Below are 25,955 nucleotides of genomic sequence, written 5' to 3' on the forward strand. Positions count from 1 at the left end.
GCAAGCGAGCCCGTGGTGGTTATTCAGATCAACTGGCGGGCGCCTAGGAATACCTACGCGGGCGACCGGTAGACCGCGGTCTACCTTTTGGCCATTCCTGATCTATATAATTGATGGATTAAATCGTATATCGGTATAACGATCATTATATCATTATATCTTATCTGGAAAGCTGAAGTTTTTTTTCCATAACATATCCAAAAATCAGAGATGTGATTTTTTTGGCTTTTGAGTTATGATTTTTCAAAGTTAACATGCTTTCAGTCTTCTTCCAATATTTGTTTGCTTCCTATATTAGAGGACTTCCGGTCTCTCCAGAGAATTGTACATGGAACACTTCGTATGAGCCACGAACGTTGCTTGATGTCTGTGAAAGCGGACACGGTTTGCGGACGAGCGTCGAACGAATATGAAGTGTCTTTCTCAAGGCAGGCGGAGAAAGAGTTTGGAGTACAGTTTTCTTCACAAGGGTCCGTCTCAGGGCTAGAGACGAATAAACTTCAAAATTTTAAGTCTTTATAACTCAACAATAATAATAAGAAGAGCTTCGTTCGAGTTCGGAGATTGTTGGACCTCGATTACAATGTTGATACCAAGAGCGATTGTGTTGCGAACAGTTCCTACCGCTAGCATGTATGCAGTCTTAGAAGCATTGATCCTAAGCCCGTTCAGCCCTTCATGTTTCAGTTGGGTATAGAAGTCTGCTACCGCCTCAAATGTTTTTCTGATTATGTCCACGAAATCGGTGATGCAGATAAGCTGAGCGGACAACAGACCATCGTCTTGTCGCGAAGTACCCTGTGGCTCTGAAACGTTTCCGACAGATCGCTTGTGTATGTTTATCCATAATTATCGTTGGTCGATGGTCGATCATTTGTAGCTTTGAAGTAGACGAAGATGCGTTTCTTAGCAGCTTGATACTCGCAGCACTTTCCAAAGCATGGCGAAGGAATTTCTTTTCTAGGTATACACTTCTTTTTTTTTAAACATACTCTTAAGCATCTATATTTCTCATTTCTCAAATAATCCAAAATAATGATGTTACGATAAAATAATAAAAAAAAACTTAAAATCTACAACATAAAAATATAGCAAAATTATCCATGAATTTTCTCTCTCTCTCTCTCTCTATTTTTCTTTTTCTCACTTATTCTTATTGTGTTTCCATACTCTCTTAATAATAAATTAAAGCGATTAAAATGTACAAGTAGTTCAGTTTTTTTCTGTTATCGTTTTGTAGACGTGTTTTCTGCTTCTTCTTCTTCTTCTTCAAATCAATTTCACTTTCTTTCAAGATTTGTATTCTTTTTTTTTGTTTTGCTTCGTAAAAAGGAACAATGTTGGCTTACATTTATACACAATATACAAATAACCTAAATCATCACCCTAGGAAAAATAAAAGAAATCGCACGCAAAGAATCCGCTAAAGCAGGGCTGGGCATGGCGAAACGGAACGGAAAGAGGCGTCACAACGGGGCGACAGTTCAAGGAAGAATCACTCACGAAGAAAAAATGAAAGGGGAAACGAGGAAAACGGGTGTGTGCGTGACATGGGAAGAAGACGTTGTGAAAAGAAAAAGAAAGGTAAAATTCTGTTACATGCGAATCTGCTCTCTACATCATACATCCCCAACCGTTTTCACTCTGGCGACAGTATGTTGTGTATGTGTGTGAGTGTGTGAGTGTTGGATGCATGCATGTATGTGTATATGTATGTGTTGTGTAATGCTTATTTTCTCTTCTTTCTCATAGCTCTGACTTTTAATTGTTACAAATAATGAATACTTGTTTGTTTTGCTTGTTTGTTTGTTTATGTTCTTCTTCTTCTTCTTCTTCTATGTTCTTTTTGTGTTTTGTAACCATTAAGCAACAACACTCATCTCAGCTAGGTCAGCTCTTGCGCTCAATAAGTAGTATGTATGTATGTAGTAGTACTAAATCCGGGTTACATTCGCTCGTGTTTTGCTTTCCACGTTTGTGTTCGATAGTATGTGTGTGTGTGTAGGTAAAAGTTGGTTTCCTTATCTATAGTTAATAGTTTTAAGATTTTATATATGTCCAAGCTTCTTATGACTTGTTATATTTTCATCATCAATATACGGCATGTCAAACCAAAAATAAATTTTTCTCAGAGCCAAACATTGCGTTGAGGAGGAGGGCGGCGGGGTGAGGGGGGTTCATCGAATGTGTGTTTGTGAGAGTTTTTTTTGTTGTTTAAACTATGTTTGACTAGCAATTTAGGGATTCGTTTGAACTAGATAACGGCGCGTTTTCACTTGATTCAAGAAACAATCGGATACCAAATGTATATGCTTCAGACTTTTTAAATAAAAAGAAACTTCTTCTTCTGTGTGCTGGCGGCATTCTCGGATTCACTCGGCGGTGTTTCCGGGGACCAAAACAAGAAGCAATAATTAACACAATTTCACAGAAATTAAATTTCAACCTCAAGCTAAATTGCTTTCTCGTTCATTTGTTTGTTTAATTTTTTTCCCAACATGTATATCTTGGAAGAAAATAAATAATTCACCGCATTAAACTTCGCTTATCCCTAAGATATTTTGTTCAATAGTTTTCTTGGAAAAAAATTGTGAGGAAACTTTACTTTTTCGCGGTTTTGCTTTTTTTTCGTTTTTCGATGGCCGCCAAAAGTTGCTATCAATATCGGTATTATTGAACATGACTTGGACACGTTGATCGAGGAAGGGTGGGAGGTGTCGGTTATTACCGGAATCTTGGTTTCGTGTCTGGCAAAACCTATATATCCTCAACGGGACATACTTTTTCTTAAATGGGATTCAGTTTTGCTGTCCAGGTTACACTGTTGTTTACAGTAAATTTTGAATTTATATTTAGTTTGACATATCTCCGGGTGTAACAAACTCAATACGCGTGTATGCTTATATGTGTATCTCTCACCATCATCCTCACTTGGAAACTCACAACTCTCATTTCGTCTGTCGTTATGTATTCTTATTCATCATCATCGTCTTCTGCTTTTTTATATTTTTAACTCGGTAAAACTGGTTCAGGACAATAAGATTTTCAGGCAATTTATGGGCAGTATTCACGTTGCGTTCCACTCAATCTTTTCCGAACATTTGCTTAGCCCGTAATGTAATGTTTCTTTCAATGGTTCTGCTCATTTTCAGCAAAACCACTTGATATTGTTTGATAGTTTTAATGATTATTCTCTGATGTATCCTGGCCTCTCTTCTTCTGGCGCACCAAACAGGGGGGTATATTACATTTCATTATACAAAAGATCTTAAATGTTTGAAAACTGCAGGCCTTCCTGACCCTCTGACTAATCGTTAGCTGATTTCTGTTTTTGTGCAAATGACTACCTTTCGCTTCATTCCCCAAAGATGACGCTTGCTGTATCTTTTTTTCCTCTTCTAGTTCTGCATCGTTTCTGTTTCTTGCGTATAAAATCACAATATTTAATAACATTATTATTCATAATATTACGAGTCGCGGCGCTCCATCATCTTTTTTTGTTTGTTTGCTTGTTTGTTTACTAACAGTGCTGATCTTCATTTCAATAAATGCGTTTTAGTTTTCTAAGGGTTCGCTCTTCTCATTCTCTCGTGATTGATAGTTCCCTTGTGCTTCCTGCGGTCTCGCATAGCAGCGAATATTACAATTTTTGAATGAATACAAAAACGGATCAATTTTAAATACATTAAGTTTTACAATCCTCGCCTTTTCGAAAGTTTAATTTTGAATTTGTATTTTTTGTGTAATAGTGTTGTAATAATAATAATATGAATTATTATGTTTTTTTTATCGGTAAAGAGATTCGATTTATATTCTGAAATATATTTTGTATTTTTTTCCTTCCACTTTCTCAGCTCAACTCTCTCGCTACACTATTTTCTGTTTTCTGTTAAATACTTAAATATACCGTTAATAATATTATAGTAAACACGTGTTGCTTCTCCTCTGTTGGCTATAGGTATCATCTCCATTTGCCTGCCGTTTTCACGTATGTTCCAGTCAAAAATCAAACAATTGATTCACTAAGTCGCACTCGTATCGTCTATACACTCCTTGAACAGAGTCGGCAATCAGAACGTGTTCGGATAACTGTTTTCTTCCGCTTCTGTGCATGTCTCTCTCTCTCTCTTGATTAAAAACAAACTTAGTCTAGACGCGGTCTCGAGTAACAGAACAAAATAAAAAGAATAGGATTAAACTGCTGCTTATGTACATATAGATTTCCCCGATTGTAGTTCTAAATAGAAACAGAGAAGAATAAACGATCGATGATCGCTGCCCACACTCCGAAGCGACCCTAATCCCTAATTTTTATGTTGCCCAGCCCAGCTGGGAAGCTGGTACCAATCCGAGTGCGCACTATGTTTTTGAGAGTTCCTTTTTTTACAGTAGTCGGTTTTCAACGCTTCAACATCAGACATGTACCCAATATCATCTCGAGAACCACAAGTGTCCGTACCCGAAGGTTGTTTGATATTTTCAAATTTGAATGAAAGTTTTTACTTCATGTAATATCATGGTTACTTCCAACACATAGTACAGACCCTTACTCAACCGTTTGTCCATACGCATTTCCTGAAATTTCCCCTAAAATTCATTACCCTATATAAAACAAAGTCCCGTACGTATAACTTATCATCATTTGTTGTATTCGTCTCTGCCCAAAAACTAATGATGCGTCGAGAAAGTTAGAAAATGTTGAACGAAAATGGCTAAATTCGAAAGAAATATTTTTTGTTCATGTTCGATAGTGAGAACATGGGAATATATCTCTCCAATTGAATTTGGCGTTGATGGCATTCAGCATCGTGTTTCGTCGAATGTGAAGTGAAAATGATAATAGATTTTCTGATTTGTAGATTGTAGTGAGTATGAGTATGAGCAAGTATGAGCGAAAATAATAAACACATCGAAATATCGGTGAGTAAGGGTTAAAACTACGTGTTTCGTGTATTCAATTCACTTCACGTAACAATTTCCATTCAAATATCATCCCTTTGTGGATTAATTAATTTCCTTGAAAAAGATCTTCTTATCTTTCCACGTTAAAAATCTTTTGTTTAAACCGAGTAACGTTATCTATTATTTACTAGACATTGAAATTCATTTAGGAAAAGTGTGAATTTTAACATGGTTGAATAAAGCATTTAGTATGATTCCTTGGTGTTAACAATGAGTTACCAGTTCAAAACAACCTTCAGGCCTGCTTTACTGACTTTAAACTTTTGCATTTGCAGATGTAATGATGCGTTCAAAGGCAAAAGTGGCATTGCCTTGACGCAGTACAAACGTCAAAATAATTACTCCGTATTCGTGAAGCCATTAACTCTGTATGAGATTAGCACGCCCAAATGCACTTTTAAATTGTTAGAATTTGAATGAAAATTATTACTTGATGTCATTTAAATACTTTGAACATTTTTTTAATTTTATCGTATTACAGAATGCAACATTGTGCTAATTTGAAATCCGATATATTCCGGAATACCCCGTATGCGTAATAATGTTTGCACCATTATACAAAAAAGGTTCCCGTTTCATCTGTACATCCAATGCTTTGGTCTTCTTTACTTGCATGCAATGAGATACATATGAAGGTGGAGCAGTAGGCGAAGTATATTTGATTTGACAAGCCAAATATGGTGTCGTAATTACAAACGAAAATAAAACAATGTTCAAAATACTCACGATTTCATTATGATTTGACCCGAATCGCCTATGAAATCTTGCAATTGCTTGTTTTTTTTTTAACGGATGGTAATTGTATTGTGACTATTTCCATAATTTATGTGATAAAAAGCTCCAGAGAGCAGTCGCATTCTTGGCCCTCCAAAGCAGTAACATTTTCGGTAAGATGCTGGCCGTGGAGGAGTGAAAATTTCGTACTGAAATATCACTTTTATTCGTCTTTTCGACGTGATTTCACAAATATCCACTGCACGCTGTCACACTCATAATTGTCGTCATATGCCTCTTTTAATTCCACTTTTTTTGTAAGACGGTCCGGGAAAATCCAGTTTGGAGAAATGAAATTGAATGAAACTTTCAATTGAAAGCAGTGATCTTCCTGACATTACATATAACCCATTCAAATGATAATGAATAGGACACTTCCAATTGCTAAAGGGAAAGCGACTGCTTCCAGATTCAAAGCAAACGACAGCAGAACGAAAACGAAATTGAAGAATCGATGTTTCAGTATGCGTAGTGAATACACACAATCGAAATTGAAACTGGCATAAGAGAAAGGAAAAAAAAAAGTCATTTTCATCGTTTAGTTTCGAAATTTACCAGCCCTGCTCAGAAATGGTGACAGGAACATCTGCCATTCTGGGCGAAGGATATGTGGCCGCCATCCAGTCCCGATCTTGATCCTCTGAATTACTCAACATGGTGCGTCATGAAGGTCAAGGCCTGTTCTAAACGCCACCCGAGTACAGCAAGCCTGAGACAAACATTGACCCGCATCTAGAGAGAAATGGATCTAGGCTACATTGCTAGGATCTTCCGTGCGTTCCGGAAGCGTGTGGAGACCGTAATTGCTGTAAGTGGAAACTCGATCGATGATTAACATAGTTTAGACTCTAAAAAAATCCAAATTTTTTTTTAATTGTTACATTACTCAATAATGCAAACATTATCACATACACAGTATGTATTGTTGCTATCCGCAAAGTTACCAATACCGCGTAGTGAAAAACGTTGGTAGGGATGTGTATTGCATGTGACATCAATTTGGTAGTATGGTAGTTGATAGTATGTACAGAAAATATGTAGTAAATATATTAGTAGAATTGAAGTGTCTACACAATTATTGAACAAAAAGAAAAAAAATCATAGCTAAATTTTTGATGAATCATACTTTTTTCTGATTTATATTTTTCAGCCATTGTATCTGGATGTTCTAGAGTTTATTGTTTTAAGTTTTAGGAAACTATATTACTCAATTGCACAACTAGAAAGAAAAACAAATGCATAAAAGTTTTCGCTATGAATCGTTGATTAGATGAATAAACATTGGATCCAGTTTTTCCCGTCTGAATTGCTCATCTCGTCATATAGAATAGGGAAAAGAATAGCGGACTCGTATTCATCGGAACGGAGTTGGAGAAGTGCTCGCTGGAGTATGCATTGAAAACATTCGGAAGATAAACTCTGGACGTCATTAGAGAATTTACCGTTGAGATCGAGGCCAACCACGAGTTGAGTGGCATCATTGGATTTGAGGCTCATATCCAGCTTAAGCTGAAAGTTCAATCAGTGCTCAAAAAGATTCATCATATCCCCTTGGGGTTACTAGATGATTGTTTTCCGCTATAAAAGGTTTAATCAACACAGTTCATCCGCCTCTAGCCTTGAAAAGGCATATTAGAACATTTGGTCGTTCGCTTAATAACCGTCATGACTACGAAGACCTCCAGGTGCGAGTAGTAAAAGTAAAAATGGAGCTAGTTAAAATGGTGGAAACAAATATGTAGCGTCTAGTGAAATTCAGTCAGTGGGCCTCTCCAATTGTTGTCGTCGAAAAGTAATATGTCGTCAGTAATATCTATACGGACTTCAAACTTCAGAGTGATAGACGTAGAGCAGTACCCATTACTCCATCTGAAAGACATATCTGTCGAAGCTCAGGCTGGTTGACATTTCACTGTATTGGATATGTCAGGAGCGTCCAACAAGAACTTTTTAAGATCAACACTACGGTTCGGTCTATGACGGTACAGGAGACTGACTTACGGTATATTTAGCTGTCCACAGTTAACAGCTGTATGAGCTGAGCAAACCTCCGATGGTCAAATACGTGTCACATGAAGTTCGAAGAGTCCAAGGAACGATTGTACCCGAATAGTCTAATTGTGCCGTACGATCTTGGTTAGAAAATAGTGGATGTTTGTGATGCCTGTCCATGGGGCTGAGGAATGTCTGTCTTCCATCGTCAACGGAACGGGGGGTTTTACCAATGTTTTTTCCCTGAGAATGTTCACCAGAAGTCTACTTTGGTTACCTATCAGGATTCGTTTATTTTAAATCCACACAAGGATGTACCCGTTCTTGCATTGTTTTCCCACGAATCAAGTGTGAAACAAGATTGTATCCTGTAGGATTCATCGTCAGTGGCAACGGCTCTTTTCTCCACGGAATTCATCAGTTTCCTGCAATCCTACAGTGTTAAGAGTTAAGTTAAGGGTCTGGGACCATCTCGAGTCAGATGGATCCGCCGAAGGGGTGGAAGTTGTTTCGTGTTACCTCTGTGATCGTGGTCTAAGTTCAGAAACCTGCCCTGCAAGTAGGTGTGTTCTTCGTGTGAGCATATTAGGATTGGGCGATTGGGAATCGATTTAGAAAACGATCGATCTTGATGGATCGATTTTCTAAACGGTGTTGGGATCGATTCACTGATTTAATTTGATTGAAAAATCGAATGCTTTTTTTCCAATTTATTTACTTTTTCTATATAAGTGTTGTCTTTTCTCCAAAAATGGAATAAATATTTAACATTTCTATTCGAACATCAAAGCATTTTATTTTGATTCTCAGAATAAAGGTCACAAAAAACTTGAACGCCCAAAAAAAATGTAGTTTCTAGGGCATTCATCTTGAACCGTCAATTAATTAAATTAATTGAAAATTATTAGAAATTCAACAACTGATATCCATCCAAAATTCCGCTGACAATAATTTCGTTGAATTCAACCGTGTCAAACGTCTGGCATTTATTCGAAATATTGGAACAGTAAATATTCGGTAACTGAACCAGAAACGAAACTTAGTTATCGGCATTCACTTGTTAACTGGACCGGCATGTAAAACGTCAAATAAAATCGAGGAGAACTTCAATTAATTGTTTGATTCGCGTTGATCGTGAAATTGGATAAACAAAAGGTTTCCACTGGAAGTTTTGCATTGAGTGCGACATATACCTAATTTGGGCAAATTATTTTTCGGTAAGTTAATCAATATTTTGTCATGCGAAAATAATGTAAATTTTTATAACATCTCAAATTACATTCGAATGACCCTCAAAGCAAATCTTCAAATTGAAAATGGCGTCAATTGTTTACCAATTGTTCGCACCAACCAAATGTTTCGATTTATAAAAACCAGAAATTTAAAAAATCCGAAATTTTATAACATTTGGCAACTCTGGCATCTTCATTTCGTTTTTGGACGACGAAGAAGAGGTGAGATTAAAATCGATGTACACTAAAAAAAAAAACTCTAAGATCGAAAAAATCGAAGGAAAAAGATCGATCTTCACAATTTTTTTGAATCGATCCAAAAACTATGAAATCGAAATGGAAAAAAACGATCTTCTGAAAATCGATCCAAGATCGCCCAATCCTAGAGCATACCGGACACACATCGAAAATATTAGGTCTGTAGACGATGAAACGGTTCGTAAGCACGCTGTTTTTGGGACTTCCGTGTAGGTGCGATTATGTCAGAGGAAGCCAGTCGACATTAAACTTTCTTTGGGAAAACTTCAACTATCAAATGTTCTTTGTGCAGTTCCGCTGGTTAAGTCAATCACGAAGAGAAATAACGAAGTGTACAGTCTACCCAAGCTCAAGCTCAAGCTCGCCCGACGCACGCACGAAAACGTTAATTTTGTCACATGAAAACAACATAAAAGAATATTTGGGATCTCACGCCGGTTACAAGACTTCAAGTATTCCCAACACTTTTGGGAATATGTATAGGTGCTCCATGTTTCGAGTAACTCGATTCCTTTTTGTTGCGTTATTCAACTCTTCAGTTGTTAGAGGTCTATGGGAGATAAATATAAGCTTATTCAAACATTTCCTGTTGTTAGAGACACGCTTTTCTGACACAAACCTTAAATACCCTCTTTGAAAAACATAGCGCGGCTCTGATTAGTTACTATTTCAACTTGTAGTCGGATTCGCGTTTTTTTTTTGTTTTACAATCAAAATAATCTTGTCTACGAAAAAAATAATCCAAAAAATCGCCCGTCACCGAATTTGATTCACTGGGCTTTTCTTCGTTTAATGTTCTATTACATTTTGCGACGTCAATCGTTGACGGGGTTCACGACCTTTCTGAAAGGGTTCCCCAGCTAATTGGTAGTCGAGTTCTATTTTTTTTTACCTTTCATTACATTTCACTAGGACTTTGTCTTCAATGATCACTATTAAAATTATGAACAAACAAATCGGAATGGGGCATCGATCAGGGATCGTATTTCCCCTTCTTCGTAAGGAGGCGCTTTGGGGTGAAGTTCGGTTTGGGGATCTAGGTTCGCGTAACATGTTGGGGATAGTGAAGGACGCATGTCGCATACACCAGAAATGGGATAACGCAATCTGCTTCTAGTGTATATGACAACGTTCTTCATGTTGATCAAATTCAACAATGTGAAATAAATGCAATATACGTTCCGCTCTCTGCCATCCTCCCCACCGCTACCTGAATCGGTTCTTCCTGTATTAATCAATGCGCGCGCCCGAGTGACTAATTTTTATTGCATTGATGCGTTGTTATTGTTTGTTTGTTTCGTTCGCGGGACTTCGTTTCCCACATAGGATTTACTATTTTAACGTATGGTTTCACTTAACTACTCTTACTTCCCGGCACACTAAGCGTTGTTACTTTCCCTCCCCTTTTTATGTTTTCGCTGAATGTTCGGTTTGATTCGCTTGAAGAAGGAGGGTACTGTTAGAACGCAAAGATTAAATTGACGGACCCTCTCAGAACTTAATGAAACTTTCTGGGCGTGAAGACCTTACCTAATTAAGCAACTTGGCATAATTAGTTTTCCGAAAATTTGACTAGACCAGGGGTTTTCACCCTTTTTTTATGGCAGAGCACTTTTTATAGCAAAAACATTTGACGGACCACCTGCATTTTTTAATCAATGAAACAAATCCTATTTGCATTGAGGTTACCCAACTGGGAACAACTCTATTTCGATTGCTCGTCACAGTTACACGACATCTTACCCGGAGTAAACAAGATGAATCACTATATGCCCAGTAAAGTTAGAATAAAGAATGTTTTTTCAAGGTAAGTTTTCAAGCGGGAGCATTTGCTATAACTTTAAGCGGAGCACAAATTTCCCGCGGAGCACCATTTGAAAACCCCTGGTCTAGACTAACATATGGAAAGCGCCAAATATTTTTGATTATTTTTTTATAAAAATTTCTACTCGGAAATGGTCAGTCCTACAAAAAAGTAATCTATGGAAGAGAAAAATAATTGAATTTTCAGAAAAAAACAACAGAAAAAATATTTTTTGAAATCCTACACTGAAAAAAATCGATTTTAAAAACTAAAAGTAGATTTTCTCAAAATGGTCATCTCAAATTTTGATGAAATGGTAGTTGAATGGTAGATAAATATGTACCCTACAACTCTTTCGTACATTGCAACTTGTGCATATTTAAGGCAAAAAAGTTTTCCTCACAAAAACTTTTTCAATATTTTATTGAAATTAAGTTTATTTCTTTTTTCAGTGCAGAAAGTCAACCCAAAATTTAAAAAAATAAATAATAATAATAATAATGTTGAATGAGTATTTCAGAGGTCTTTATTTCAATGTAATAATGTAATAAAATTTATTACCTTTTTTGACATTAAATTCATTTTTATTCATCTGATCTTATACCATGTACATGTTATCTTTTATTCTAAGAGATACAATCATCATATATATTTTTTTTCTTTTTATCAAACATTTTGATGATATTGGGATCATCTACTGAATTTGCGATTTTATTTTCATCCACAGGAATAAAGCAATGAAATTTTTGTGTTCCCGGTATTGTTTCCGCGTTATTGAATAGTTCCTCAAGCTCACTCGCTTTTTTTGTATGCTGTTCTTTAGATAAGTAACAGAAATTCAATTTCGTGATACATGTGTCTTTTTTTTTACTGCCCAATCATAAAGCTCTAGTGCTGTTTGGATTGTGTTTCCATAATCTTGGGCAAGACTTGCTCTCTTTGCCATTCGTTTTAGAGTCCCTCCTATTGCATCACAGAGTCCTTTCCTGTGGGAGGTGACAAAAAAAAATACCATTCTGCTTCTAGTCCGTAAACTTTTTTGAGATTACACAGACTGGCGAAATTCTTTAGGTTTTTGTAGTGTGCTGTCGATGGAGCGGACATGAGAGTCATTTTAGTAAAATCGATTATTTTTCTGACAAATTCTATCAATTTCTCTATAAACAATTGCATAGCCACAGTGTCGTGGTTAAAACTTCTGAAATAACTTTAAAGCTTACGTTTTCTAGTTTACCATATTTATCGTAGTATATTTCAAATGGGTGAATAGTTGCTTGCGAGTTATTCCAGTGATGACCCTGTGCCGCATTTTGAATGAATAAATTACTATTATTTTTCCGTCAAAGATTCTTTTTTATTTCCCAAAAAAGCAGACTGCTGTTTGTAAATAACGTCATGCTCTATGAGTTTATCTACTTTATCAACGAAATACGGCACAAATTCATCGATTAGTTTCAAAATCGTTCATTGAAATCAGCCATTTGATGAAAAACCATTTCTTCTTTCCGTTGTCCTCTAATAGAAGAGCTGTTTCTTCATGAATTGATGATATTGTAAACACAATCCAAACAACACTAGAGCCTTATGATTGGAAAGTTAAACAAAATAACAAATGTATGTAAAGGCAAGTGAACTTGAGGCACTATTCAATCACGCGAAAATAATATTGGGAACACAAAAATTTCATTGCTTTATTCCTGTAGATGAAAATAAAATCGCAGCTAAAAGGTTTTCAAATTCAGTAGATGACCCCAAAATCTTCAAAATGTTGGATAAAAAGAAAAACAAGAAAATATATGATGATTGTATCTCAGAATATAAGTTTACATGTACATGGTATAAGATCAGATGAATAAAAATGAATTTAATGTCAAAATATGACATTTGATTTGAAATAAAGACCTCTAAAACACACATTCAACATTTCTATTATTTTTTTTTATTGTGGGTTGGCTTTCTGCACTGGAAAAAGAAATAAACTTAATTTCAATAAAATATTGAAAAAGTTTTTGTTAGGAAAATTGTTTTGCCTTAGATATGCCCAAGTTGCGATGTATGGAAGAGTTATAGCGCACATATTTTTCTACTATTTCATCAAAATCTGAGATGACCATTTTGAAAAAATCGACTTTTAGGCTTTTAAAATAAATTTTTTTCAGTGTGGGAATTCAAAAAAAAATTTTTGAAAATTAAATTGTTTTCCTAAAACCCTTTCATAGATCACTTTTTTGTAGGAGTTACCATTTAAAAAAAAAAATGTAAGAAAATGGGCAAACATATTTTCACCATAAAATTTCGGAAAACTATGTATGCCAAGTTGCCTAATTAGGTAAGGTCTTCAAGCCCAGAAAGTTTCATTAAGTTCTGAGAGGGTCATGCCAATCTCATAGACGAGTTGGCGCGTAATCCGTCAATTGTCACCCGTGGAACAGAAGATTGTTCCACAGAAAAACTAAATAATAGAAAACACCCGCGCGCACGTAATGCAGGAAGAAGCGATTCCAAACTCCTTGTTTTTCAATGAATTCCTCGGTCGTGCGAGAGAGGGAGAGAGTTGCGGCTTGTAGGGTTTTTAACGATTATCCTTATGCTTACTCCAGTCAATATTTGTGTGTTTATTTATGTCCTGTTATCGTAGTAGTGTTCCCTAATCCTTAGCGTTCTGTTTAAAAGAAATGTATGCATTGTACATTAGTAGGTCAAAAACTATTCTCGCTCTCCCTCACTTTCCAATCGTTCTCAAGTTGCGAATGTGGGTCACAATTGTCTATATATATATATAACGTGTTGATATTAAAACTATCAATCCGATACTTTCCTCTTTACAGACTCATATTTTTTTCCGCGAAAGGAAAAAACGACCTAAAATCATTTTCTAAAAAAATACTAAGAAAATGTAAAAATTAGGGATTGCTAACAAAAATCACAACTCAGTGTACGCGAATATCGCACATGGGGAGGAAGTGGGGCAATGGAGGAAGGTTGTCAGTGTAACAGTTTGCTAATAGCTAAAAAGGATATAACATGATTAAAAAAAAAAATAAAAAAGGGAAAAATCCTTTTCAGTCGCCCTCAATGCGACCTCTATCGGCCAAGCTGCTTGCTTTCGGAATCCGTTGATCTATGCTGCTGCTGCTGCTGCTGTTGATGATGATTATGATGGTGGTGGTGGTGGTGGTGATATTTGATGACCATGTTTGGGGAGCTGCCGCAGGCGCCACCTAGCGGAGTGTTGCCACCACTGGTGCTGCTGCTCTTGCAGCTGACTATCTTCATTTGCTTGCCGTTGTTGTTGATGACAATTGTGCCACCCACCGTCCCTCCCACTGCATTGGGCGCTGCCGATACTGTTGATGCTGATGAGGATGTCGTCGCTGCCGCCGCCCCTGTCGGTGCCGAAGCTGATGAAGTTAAAGTGTGACTGCTGTTGTTGGTAGATGATCATGAGTTCTGCTTGACTACGATCACTCCCGGTCGGCACTGCTGATGCTGTTGGAGTATTTGTGACGCAGTGTGTTGAGCAGAAGTGGCTGGATGGGAGGATGGACTGCAGCTGCCGGCGGCCAGTCCCGCACTTGGGGTGATCGATAGCGAAACGATCGCAGGGTTGCTGGTGCTGCTGCTGCTGCTGCTGTTCGCATTACTGGAACCATTGGAGGGTGCTGCCGAGGCGATGGAAGAGGTAGCAGAGGAGGCCGATGAAGCGGTACTAGCAAGTGCCGTTCGGAACTTCAGGTACGGTTCCAGCTGACTCTGGCGATGATCGCGATCCTTTTGCTGGTGCTTACTGGTAGTGGTCAGTGCGAGTGGTACCTCCTGGATCGAGCGTGATGCCGAGGGCGACTGAATCTGAACCTGTTGTTGTTGTTGGACAGGAATGACCGCATCGAATGCATCGCCTTCCAGGTGCCTGATCGCTTCTACTATGGTTTCCAGGTTGTGACGACAGGTGTTGATACGAGAGCTACTCTGTTGTGTCGGCTGCTGCGGTTGGTTCGTTACTAACTTGCTGCTGGTCAAGTGGGACAAGTGATCATCGCTAACCACAATCGACGAGGGCGAATCTATTCGTTCGACTTCGACCTTCGGCTCAGCCTTGATTGCCGCCTCCAGTATAGTTGGGTAACGATTTTTCTTCGGAGGCAATGTGACCACGGTGGTGGTTTCGATGGATGGAGATCGGGATCGCGAACGCTTGACAAGCACTTTTTCCTCCTTGTGTGGAACAACCGTTGGCTTGGCGATGGGCTGCGTAACGACAGTCTCTTCGATCACCTCAGTGTTGCATACGACAAGCTGTGGCTTCCCAATCACACTGGTTTCCAGTGCGATCAGCTGAATGTTTTCAACCTCCCGCGTGTTCTTGACTCCTGTTGGCTTCTGGATACTGGTGACGACAAGTTCCTCTATTGTGTCGCTTGGTTCGATTATGTCCGGAGGATCCTGGTATAATACCCTGGCTGGGTAAATCTGTCGCTCCAACGCCTTCAATCTCTCCTCAAAAACTGCCTTCTGCCTTCGTTCGATCTCCAGCTGATGTTTCAAATCCAGGTAGTCCTTCGCTGTTACGCTAAACGTTGGACAAGGTCGGCTGTTGATGGCCGTAGCAACAATGGTCTGTCCAGTTGCGTTGTTAACAACCTGCATCAAGCCAACCGGCTCCGGCGACATCGAACCAAGTCCTTCGTCGGAGGAATCCGAAACGGGTTGAACTGTCATCATTGTGTCTATTTTGCGCTTCTTGGCAACGGTGGCAACCGTCGGTGGAATTCCCGGAGCTGCTGCTGGTACAATTGCCGCCGTGCCGCCGTTATTGACCACCGCTGCTGCGGCTCCGGTCGTGAGCACTGTGGTCCCCGCCGGAACCTGAGCTTTGACCTGTTGACTTTCAGCCGCTGCAACCGCGCCATTGTGATCCTGCTGGTCAAGCAATCGCTTCAGTTGACAGTTTTGGGACAGCAGACGAGTTTTCTCCTGCTCCAGGGCGTATATGTATTCGGCTGTTTGCTGCAAGATGGCGGCCTGTTGGGAAAAGAGAAAGAAACATTGTTAGACTCGACGGTACACCGAGGGAAATAATTAGTAAATACTAGCTGACCCGGCAAACTTTGTCCCTTCCAAAATTTTTCGTTATCACATTCACGTATCCTTACTAAGCGCACGTTCGAGGGTCCAATCGCAGAACAGTTCATTGATTGATCTTCTAATCTACCCTTTAACATTATCTTTTACTATAAATTTCCTAGGACTTCTACTAAAACTCTTCATTATAATATCAGATTAATTTCAGACACAATTTTCCTAGACTTTTCAACCACTTGCAAATAACATGTTTCTTCGTTACATGTAATAAATGTTTGATACAGAAAATATGATGGAATAAAGAAAGTCCTAAATCGGACAATTCCTTTCTCAAGTTTTGCTATTATTAACACATTCGGTGATCCATTTTTTTATATAGGTAGAAGAAGATATAGGAGCGTTTTTTATCACATTGAAATCCATCTCCATTTCCGAACAAAAATCAATTTCGTTAGTGAACACTTAAGGACTAACAACGTTTGTCACTATGTAATTGTAGAACATATGCGAATTTGAATTTTCCAAATTTTCCTTCAGAGTTTTCCAAAAAATTTCAATTTTCATGTTTGGTTGGAATATGTTTGGTTGAAATATGTGTATTATTTTGAATGGACTTCCTCTCCATTTCAGAGGAGAGAGGAGTGTCATGCCATCATAAAAATTGTAAGGAGTTGTATCTAGGACACGACCGCATATTTTCGACGTAGAACTACGCAATTATATTATGCAATCTACTTGTTTACCACTTCGAATATTATTTTAGAATGCATGGAAATTTTTGTAATAGATTATGTTCTTCGTTACAAATAAATTTGATGAACTCCTTTTACGTTTGACATGATGCCCGGGACACCAAAATATGTGAACGGAAGAATTGTCAAACGATCAAACGGTTCTCAAACCGCGAAAGTTCATTCACCTCTAGTATCTGAAATGACGATTTTCCCTGGCTTCTCAGTTTAAAAGTACGTTTTAGGGAAATATATTCCGGTCTGCACAACGACAAGCGAGTGCAAAAGCACTGAACACTAGAGACGTCGGTTAATCGTTCTATTAATTCAAATAATCGAATATCTGCAATTTTATCCGAGTAATTTTGTATCGAATAATGAAAAATCAAAATATGAATACATCGAATAATTATCACAGTAATCTCGATTAATGAAAAAGGAAACAATTTTTTTCAAAAAATACAGTGCAAAATTTTAACTTTGGTTGTCGAAATTCATCGATTATGCTAAACCACTAACGGTTGAAGCATAAAAATAATTCCCTGATGGTGGAGGAGACTGGGGAGAAGAATTCAGCGTCTGTAGGAGTAAATAGCGGAATAGAAGGATGTGATCTAATCTCCCGTACTAAAGTGGTAGTATTCAAATTTAGAGTGCCAAGGAAAATACTAGTGGTCAATGATTCTACAAAAATACTTCTTTTGAACTAGTAGTTATAGGGACCAAGTAGAACTTTTCAAATAAATCTGCTATTTCAACAACATTCGAAGAACAGGTAGTTCTGAACACAAAAAATTGTATGTTGGTGCAATTAAAATATTTTGCATCATTTGCATGATATGCTCTTTTTTCAATCGCCCGCAAAAAAATCACGAAATGGTAAATTTATCAATCTACTGAATTACCATTCAAAAACTACTATTCTGCATATTCTGCATCATTTTTTTTATTATAAATGTCTGTTCATATCGATTACAAGAAATAAATATTCGCTCGATTAATCGAATTCTGAAAGACAACTATTCGAATGAATCGATTATTTGGCCCCACGATTAATCGATAATCGAATAAACGAAAAATTTAGACATCTCTACTTAACACCAAAAAATACCCCCGACTTGCATGTATATTTGCAGGTACATTAATTTTGAAGTTCGTGTTAGGGAAACACAATTCAGTGGGCAAAAAATACCCCCGACTTACATCTTTTTACAAAGCGGATTCCCCCAGGCACATTGATTTAGAAGTCTGTGTTAGGGAAACACAGCTTGGTGGAAACAAAAATACCCCCGACTTGCATGTATATTCAGAGCGTATTTCCTCAGGTACATCGATTTTGAAGTCTGTGTTGGGGAAATCGTAAATCGGGCCAATCAAAACTTGACAGTTAAGGCGTTTAAATAACGCTCGACATTTTACAGTTATTCAATTGTTCATCTCATGGAAAATAATATTTTATTAAGTGCGATAGACGCGTATTTCCTATCAATTGATGCAAACATCTTTCCGATCGGTTAAGAAATGTTAGAGTTATAAGCATTCGAAATATGGGTAGGATTAGCACACCAATCCGCAGAATAAATGTATGGAAAAAAGGTTCTTCCAGTTTTTCTGAATTGAAACCGTATAGAGATTAGCGAATTGTAATGTATAGCATATCAAACAAATCTTAGAGAATTTCCGATTCGATTGGTATCCTCTTGAGAGGAGGAAGGAATGTCAATTCACCATAGACACGTTTTTTGCTCCTTAAAACCTCCACATGCCAAATTTGGCTCGATTTGCTGGATTGGTTCTCGAGTTATGCAGAAATTTATATTTCATTTGTATGGTATCTTCCCATTAGAGAGGGGGAAGAGTGTCCAACCCCCATGGAGACGTTTATAGACCCCTAAAACCACTATATGCCAAGTTTGATTCCATTTGCTTGATTAGTTCTGGAGTTCTTCATGCCACCACCTTTTTAGGGAGGGGGAGGAGTGTCAATCCAGTATAGAAACATTTATTGCCCTCTAAAACCTCCACATGCCGAAATTGGCTCTATTTGCTTGATTAGTTCTTGAGTTATGCAGAGATTTATGATTCATTTGTATGGCAGCCCCCCATTAGAGAGGGGGAGGAGTGTCTATTCACCATAGAAACGTTTCGTGCCCCCTTAAGCCTTCACATGTCAAATTTTGCTCCATTTGATTGATTAGTGCTCCAGTTATGCAGAAATTTGTGTTTCATTTGTATGGTATCCTCCCATTAGAGAGGGGCGAGAAGTGTCGAACTACCATAGAAACGTTCATCGATCCCAAAAACTTTTATATGCCAAGTTTGATTCCATTTGCTTGATTAGTTCTGGAATGATTCTTCCCCCCCCCCTCTCTTTACAGAGGAGGAAGTGTTAAACCACCATAGAAACATTTATTGCTCTTAAAACCTCCACATGCCAAAGTTGGCTCTGTTTGCTTGATTAGTTCTTGAGTTATGGAGAAATTTATGCCCCATTTGTATGGCAGCGCCCACCAAATCCCCCCCCCCCCCCCGAAAGAGGGGGGAAGAATGTCTATTCATCATAGAAACGTTTCTTGTCCCCTAAAACCTTCACATGCCAAATTTGGCTCTGTTTGCTTGATTAGTTCTTGAGTTATGGAGAAGTTTAAGCCTCATTTGTAAGGCAGCGGCCCTTAGAGAGGGGGGAGCGGGTTCGAACCTTCCCCGGCCCCAAAAACCCCTGCGATAAATAGAAGATGAACCAAAACACGTGTAGAAAAACAGTTGTCAGAAATTGACTGAACATTCGAAATAGCCGTACTCGTCAGCATAAATACACATGCATAAATAAAACAAGAGTGCCAACATAATGCAACAAAAAATCTAGAATCGAATATGCGTAACCCGCGTAAATTCGAAAGTCGCGATACTTTCTGAAAAGATCTCGTAAAGCAGTAACATCCCAGTCTTTCGTTAGGTAGGACAAAGTGAACCATAACAAACTGCTCTCCGGTTCTGAGCATACCTAACTCAGCTGTATCAAAGATAACGTCGCAAAATGGACGCTGCATTCGAGAAATATTCGGGAACAAGAGTACCCATCAGAAAAGATGTATTGAATCTGCTTCTTTTTATACACAGGTGCAGAACATGCACTTCCAAAAAATGTTTGTTTAACGTGTCCACGTAAGCCAAAGTAAGCCAACGTAATCATAAAATTTAACCATCGGTCATCGGTCGCCGTCTGCGACATAAAAACAAATGCATTTTTCCCTCGCAATCATGACTGCACTTGCGGAGCTTCTCTTGTCTTCAAACTGTGAGTGTCCCCCCACGTATTTATGCAGATGTTTATTCCCCGACGGTTTATTACGCTTTCTCCGGGCGTATGCAGCAAAAGGCTGTTGATTTACACACTTAAGCGGTTGGGGGTGAAATGAGTATACTTAGAGAGTACGGGCGCACACGGCGAGTTGATGATCATGACCACGGTCAACGCAAAAGCACTCGGCAGTCCTGGGACTCGAGATGCGCGACATGTGTGCTGCTGCACCGCATATGATGCACATCAACTGTTTTGCTGGACTGGGTCAAAAATGCAACCAAGCTGCATACCGAGCCCACACAGTCACAGTCAGTTTTGCGTTTGCCACCGATTAGACATGTATGGTATGCTAGTAATTTTCAAATGGCCAACGGAAGGAATCGCTAACTGATGCAATACCGTTTCCATTAGTACCGTTTGGAGAGTTGCGTCTCTACCTGGATTTAGAAGGCATAAAGAAAAGAAATAATACCGTCGAAAAAGATAAATTTCTGTTTTTCATTTTCCTGAATCACTTTTTGAAAAACATACAAACTTTTTAAAACAATTAGAAGTGCATCATTTTGACAATGGTTCAGCTTGAGCTTGGGTAGACTGTACAATTCGTAGTGGCTCTTCGTGATTGACCTGAACCAACCAAATTGCACACAGAACACTCAGAATGACGCTTGGGACTAGCAAATCCTTCTCGTTGTGAAATTTTCGGTGATTCGAGCTTTAAATGGTCAATAACGACGCCGGCCACGTCCTTACAGTCACCAGGGAAGGGAAGGAATGTTAGTATGATATTCGCCGCGAAGGCCAGAAGGGTCGCCTCTATAGCGTGGTTCCCTAGCGTTTATCATGGGAGGGATAGTTGTTAGTGGGGAGAGGTAAAAATCAGGATTCACTGAGGTAAGTGATGTGATTATATAAATGCAAACTCTTAACTATTCGAGGAAATGAAATTTCGAAAATAATATTCTTTCTGACCTGAGAAGGTCACTGAGAAAGTTCATTCAAAAACTCTCGAACTATGTATTTTAATCCGTCACTCGTATTGCATTTCACTTTTTCTCAACTGTTTTGACCGAGGATATTTTTGGCAACCTGAGAAGTTCGCCGAGAAACTCCTTTCATATTCCTCGAGTAGACGATTAATGTTCAAACTTGATAAGGTCACGGAGAGAGTTTCTGACTTAGGGGTTTATCCATTTCTTTCTCTGCATGATAACCATTGATCCCAGGTGCGCCAAAAAAACCCCTCCCCCCACACCACAACAAACTGCACGACCACGACCGCCCCATGCTCCCAGCTCCTTCCCAATGCTATCAATTTATTTTGCCGCGCTCAACGATGATTTTTTTTTGCTGTGATACATTCACTACCAAGTAATACTTCGCACTCGATATAAGAAAGACAAGAATAAACCCATATACGTCACTATGTATCTATCAAGCTAATGCAAGCGAATCATTCACCACACTAGTTGGAAAGGGAGACGCAATAAAACCAAACCTAACAAGCGAATAATCGAAAGTGCAAAGAAAACTTTAAGTTTTCACTACTACATGCGCAGTATAAAAATAGCTTCGTCCAGTATTTCATTTCACAAAATTATAAACATTTTGACGTTAGAAAATTGTATACACTCCATAATCACTAAAGCTGGGAGCACACTTTTTCGTGCATTCCAAACACGTTTAAAGACACTGCGCACAAACGAATACATTTCTTCGGTACGTTGCTCAAGCCCCTTTTTCAACACAGTGATTGGGAAGAAATTTCGAATTCGCGAATTTAAGCACTTATCACGACTATATTTAAAATCTGCATTTAAAACAATGAGAGCAAAACGAAAACATATTTGTTCCTATCTCACGTAAACAAGTAATTTCAAACGTAAGTACGCGCGGAGCAACAAAAAAATACATCCGCGCCCGACGACTACCCGATCCGAACTCTCTGGTCCATTTTGACAATGGTTCAGTTCAAGAAACTCATGGCGATAGAACACCGTTAGATTTTTTTCGTAGTTCCTCCGAGCCAGCCGAGGCATCCACGTGCCGGAAATCACACTCAGATGAAAATTACAAAGAGTTACCTCGCGAAGCCGAATTTATGGCAACTAACAGTATCCATTTGTGCTTCTATTGAATTTACAATTTACAACCACGACAAATCGAAAGACAATCACTGTTGAGTGGAACGAAATCGTATTTCAGGACACGACCACCATTGAAACGTTTCACCCAAGACGCTTAGAAGTATGTCCTAAGGTGGTCCAATATGTCAAAATTAGGGCTCGGCAAAGTCATATTCAACTGAGAATAGTCAGCGGACTATGAAGAAATTCGCGTTCGTATTCAATTGGAAACGAGTTTTGGCTTCTTCCAGCAGTTTCTCTGTCTGGAGCCGATCTGGCGTAGTGGTAACATCCGTACCTCTCACGCTCAAGGTCACGAGTTCAATTTTGACTCCCGACATTCTTCCAAAAATGGAGGTTGAAAGTGACCAGCCAAAAAATTTTGAAAGTCACTATAATACAAAAAAAAAGTTTCTCCGTCAAAATGACTCAACAGTCATTCGGGCGTTTGGTTGCTTTCTCGCTCTACGACTTGACTATCGCATTCCATTCTTCCCCGTCGAATGGACTTCAATGCATATCGAAGAGACTCCCCCCAAAATGAATTCCTTTCTCTCTCATGTATCACGTACACTACACTGCCGTTCTACGCATAGTTGTCCCATGTTACTTTTTGACAATTTCTACTATTCTTCATAAAACGATGTTCTTATGCCTAGTCTTTCGGAAAAACACAAAAAAAGTTATAGTTTATTCCCAGCTTTCAAAAAAGCAACATCAAGCCCAATTGTCCCATGTTGATATTCTATTCATAATTGTCCCACCATATATTTTTTGTGGATCCATATCAAATAAATCGATTCAAGTACAAGAATTTCATGTCACGCTTTCAGCAGGGCTAAAGTACTCATTTCAGGTTTGGAAGAACGAACTAATTCTCAAACAAATAAAAAAAAAAGTTTAACAGAACACGTGTACACCTTGTTAGCGAATGCCTATTAACAACGAGATTTATATTCTGCAAAGTTTTGCAGATCACTCCCTTCTTCATAAAACGAAGTTTTTAAGCATAATCTTTCGGAAAAACACAAAAAAATTGTTTGTTCCCAGTATTTAAAAAAAAACAACATCAAGTTCAATTGTCCAATGTTGATATTCTTTTAAGCCTGTAACCTTAATTAATTGATTCAATAGTTCTCTGCATATAAAAAACCCATTGAATTGCTAAACCGAAATGCCTTAAGCTTCTGGTAGACAAATATGCTAGAAAACTTCGAATGCGTTTTTCTCAGTTGCTGATTTTGGAATATAGGACAACTATGCGTAGAACGGCAGTACAGGTTAGCTAGATCTTTTCGTATCGTCCACGCAAATTACTCACACATATAAAATAGCGTGCAGTGTTGTGTTCAAAAACAATGAGAAATTTGTTAATTTTGTTGGTATAAGCCCGTTTTTCTGTATGTTTTTTCAGCTAAATTGAACTCGGAGACAAAGTAAACTGAAAGTTTGTTCAGAATTCCATCCAAACTGTACGCTATTTTGCACGTTATTTACTAATACTAACGCGAGGACCTTTATAGCATACCTGCTAACTGTCTAAGTTCGTTGGTTTGAGTTCACGGTGGGTAGACAATAAACCGTTCATTAATGGTGTAACTACTTTTTTGCATCAGAAATAAAGTTTTCGTTTCACTTTATATGGACGTAAAAATAAGATTGTGTACGCGGGTAGCAAGATTTTTTTTAATATATAAATACTTATTTAAAAACTAAGTAAAAGTAACCACATGAAACATCTAGATCCAATGGAAAAAATGGAAATTCCGCCGTCGCCACGGTCAAATTGGTCGAATCGCACTACGAACTGCTGCCCCATCCAGATTTGGCCTTGTGCGACTTTTTTTGTATCCAAACTTGAAAAAGTCACTCGCCGGACACAAATTTTGGTCGAATGAGGTCATCGCCGCCACGAAGGCCTACTTTGCAGACCTCGAGAAAACGTATTGTTCAGATGGATTAAAGAAGTTGGAGCATCGCTGGGTCGAGTGTATCGAGCTAAAAGGAGACTTTGTTGAAAAATAAATCGCCACTTTTCCAAAATATCTGTTTTTTTGTAGGCTAAGTACTTATCGGACTGCCCTCGTATATACAGGTTAACTTCGATATAACGTGTCCTCGATATAACGTCACTCGATATAATGTACATTTTACCTCGATATAATGTACACATTTCCAATTGACGAATTTCATGCCTACTCGTCTCAGGAGTTGACAGCACCATCTCAGATTGCATTTACAGATTGAAACGTTGTGGGCGTAAAGACATTGGTTATTTAAACAACTTTGCATACTCGAAATCTCCAAAAAAAATTTGACTACGTTTAAAAAAAGTCCAGTTTATTTCTCAATTTATACCAATAATTTCTAATTAAAAACCTATAATACAGATCGGACTCGATTATCCGAAGACTCGGTTATCCGGGATTCGATTATCCGGAATTTTAGACTCGATTATCCGGAGTATATTATTTTTGATTTTCGGAAATTCTCAATAATTTGTATAATAATTTCATATTGAATTGCCTATATGGGTATCAAATTAAAGGGATTGACTAGTAGAACACAGTTATTTATGAAAAATGCAAATCCAAAATGGCCACCACCACAAGATGGCGCCATATATAGTTTTTTCACAACCCCATCAATATGGGTATCAAATGAAAGGGCTTGACTAGTAGAACACAGTTATTTATGAAAAATGCAAATCCAAGATGGCGGCCACTACAAAATGGCGATTTACATATTTTCTCAGAAACCCATGATTATGGATATCAAATGAAAGGGATTGACTAGTATAACATAATTATTTATGAAAAATACAAATCCAAAATGGCCACCACCACAAGATGGCGATGGCGACAAGATGGATATTCATCGGAATATTTTGATGATGTACTGTATTCTATTAGTCAAATCATTTCATTTGATACCAATATTGAGGGGATTGCAAAAAAAATACATAGTCGACCATTTTGTGACGGCGACCTTTTCGAATTTATGTTGTTCATAATGTAGTGTATTCTCCAAGTCAAGCCATGCAGTCATTTTTAGCGGAGGTTAGATTGAATTTTTCAAGATCATGAAATACGCAGTTTTATAATGGCAGTAGAATTAAAGTTCCACAATTCAGATCAATCAGTGATCAGGAACGGGGTCAAATTTCAATCAATGTGGGACAATCCTACAAACACTCAAACATACATACAAACAGGGTAAGCTGAATGAAACCATTAAAAAGTAATTGTTTATTTGGGAACTGCGGCCATCTTGGACTTTGATTTTTCATGATCTACTGTGTTCTACCAGTCGAGCACTTTCATTTGATACCCATATTGATGGGGCTTTGAAAAAAATATGGCGCCATCTTGTGGCGGAGGCCATTTTGGATTTGAATTTTTCATAAATAACTGTGTTCTACTAGTCAGTCCCTTTCATTTGATACCCATATTGATGGGGTTCTGAGAAGAGATGTAATCCACCATTTTGTAGCGGCCGCCATCTTGGATTTGCATCTTTCATAAATAGCTGTATTCTACTAGTAAAGCCCTTTCATTTGATATCCATATTGATGGGGTTTTGAGAAAACCCATATTGATAGGATTTTGAGAAAATGTGTCCATATTCCGCCATTTTGTACCATTTTGGTTTTCCAAGATCACGGAATACGCAGTTTTATAATGACATCAG

At 38.1% G+C, this 25,955-nt stretch overlaps 1 protein-coding gene across 12 annotated transcripts in view; it reads right to left on the minus strand.

The window, feature by feature from the left end:
- Positions 1 to 913: 913 nt before the first annotated feature.
- Positions 914 to 25,955, minus strand: part of LOC129775071 (uncharacterized) — a 294,827-nt gene continuing 269,785 nt past the window's right edge. For 11 of the 12 annotated variants that reach the window (XM_055779303.1, XM_055779301.1, XM_055779298.1 and 8 more), the window contains one exon: positions 915 to 16,044. In XM_055779303.1, the coding sequence (XP_055635278.1) occupies positions 14,464 to 16,044 (1,581 nt within the window). In that variant the 3' untranslated portion in view covers positions 915 to 14,463. Of the gene's footprint in view, positions 16,045 to 25,955 lie in introns of all 12 variants that reach the window. The other variant, XM_055779304.1, reaches the window with a different exon arrangement.

The sequence above is a fragment of the Toxorhynchites rutilus genome, chromosome 3, assembly GCF_029784135.1.
Source record: "Toxorhynchites rutilus septentrionalis strain SRP chromosome 3, ASM2978413v1, whole genome shotgun sequence".
Classification (NCBI taxonomy): domain Eukaryota; kingdom Metazoa; phylum Arthropoda; class Insecta; order Diptera; family Culicidae; genus Toxorhynchites; species Toxorhynchites rutilus.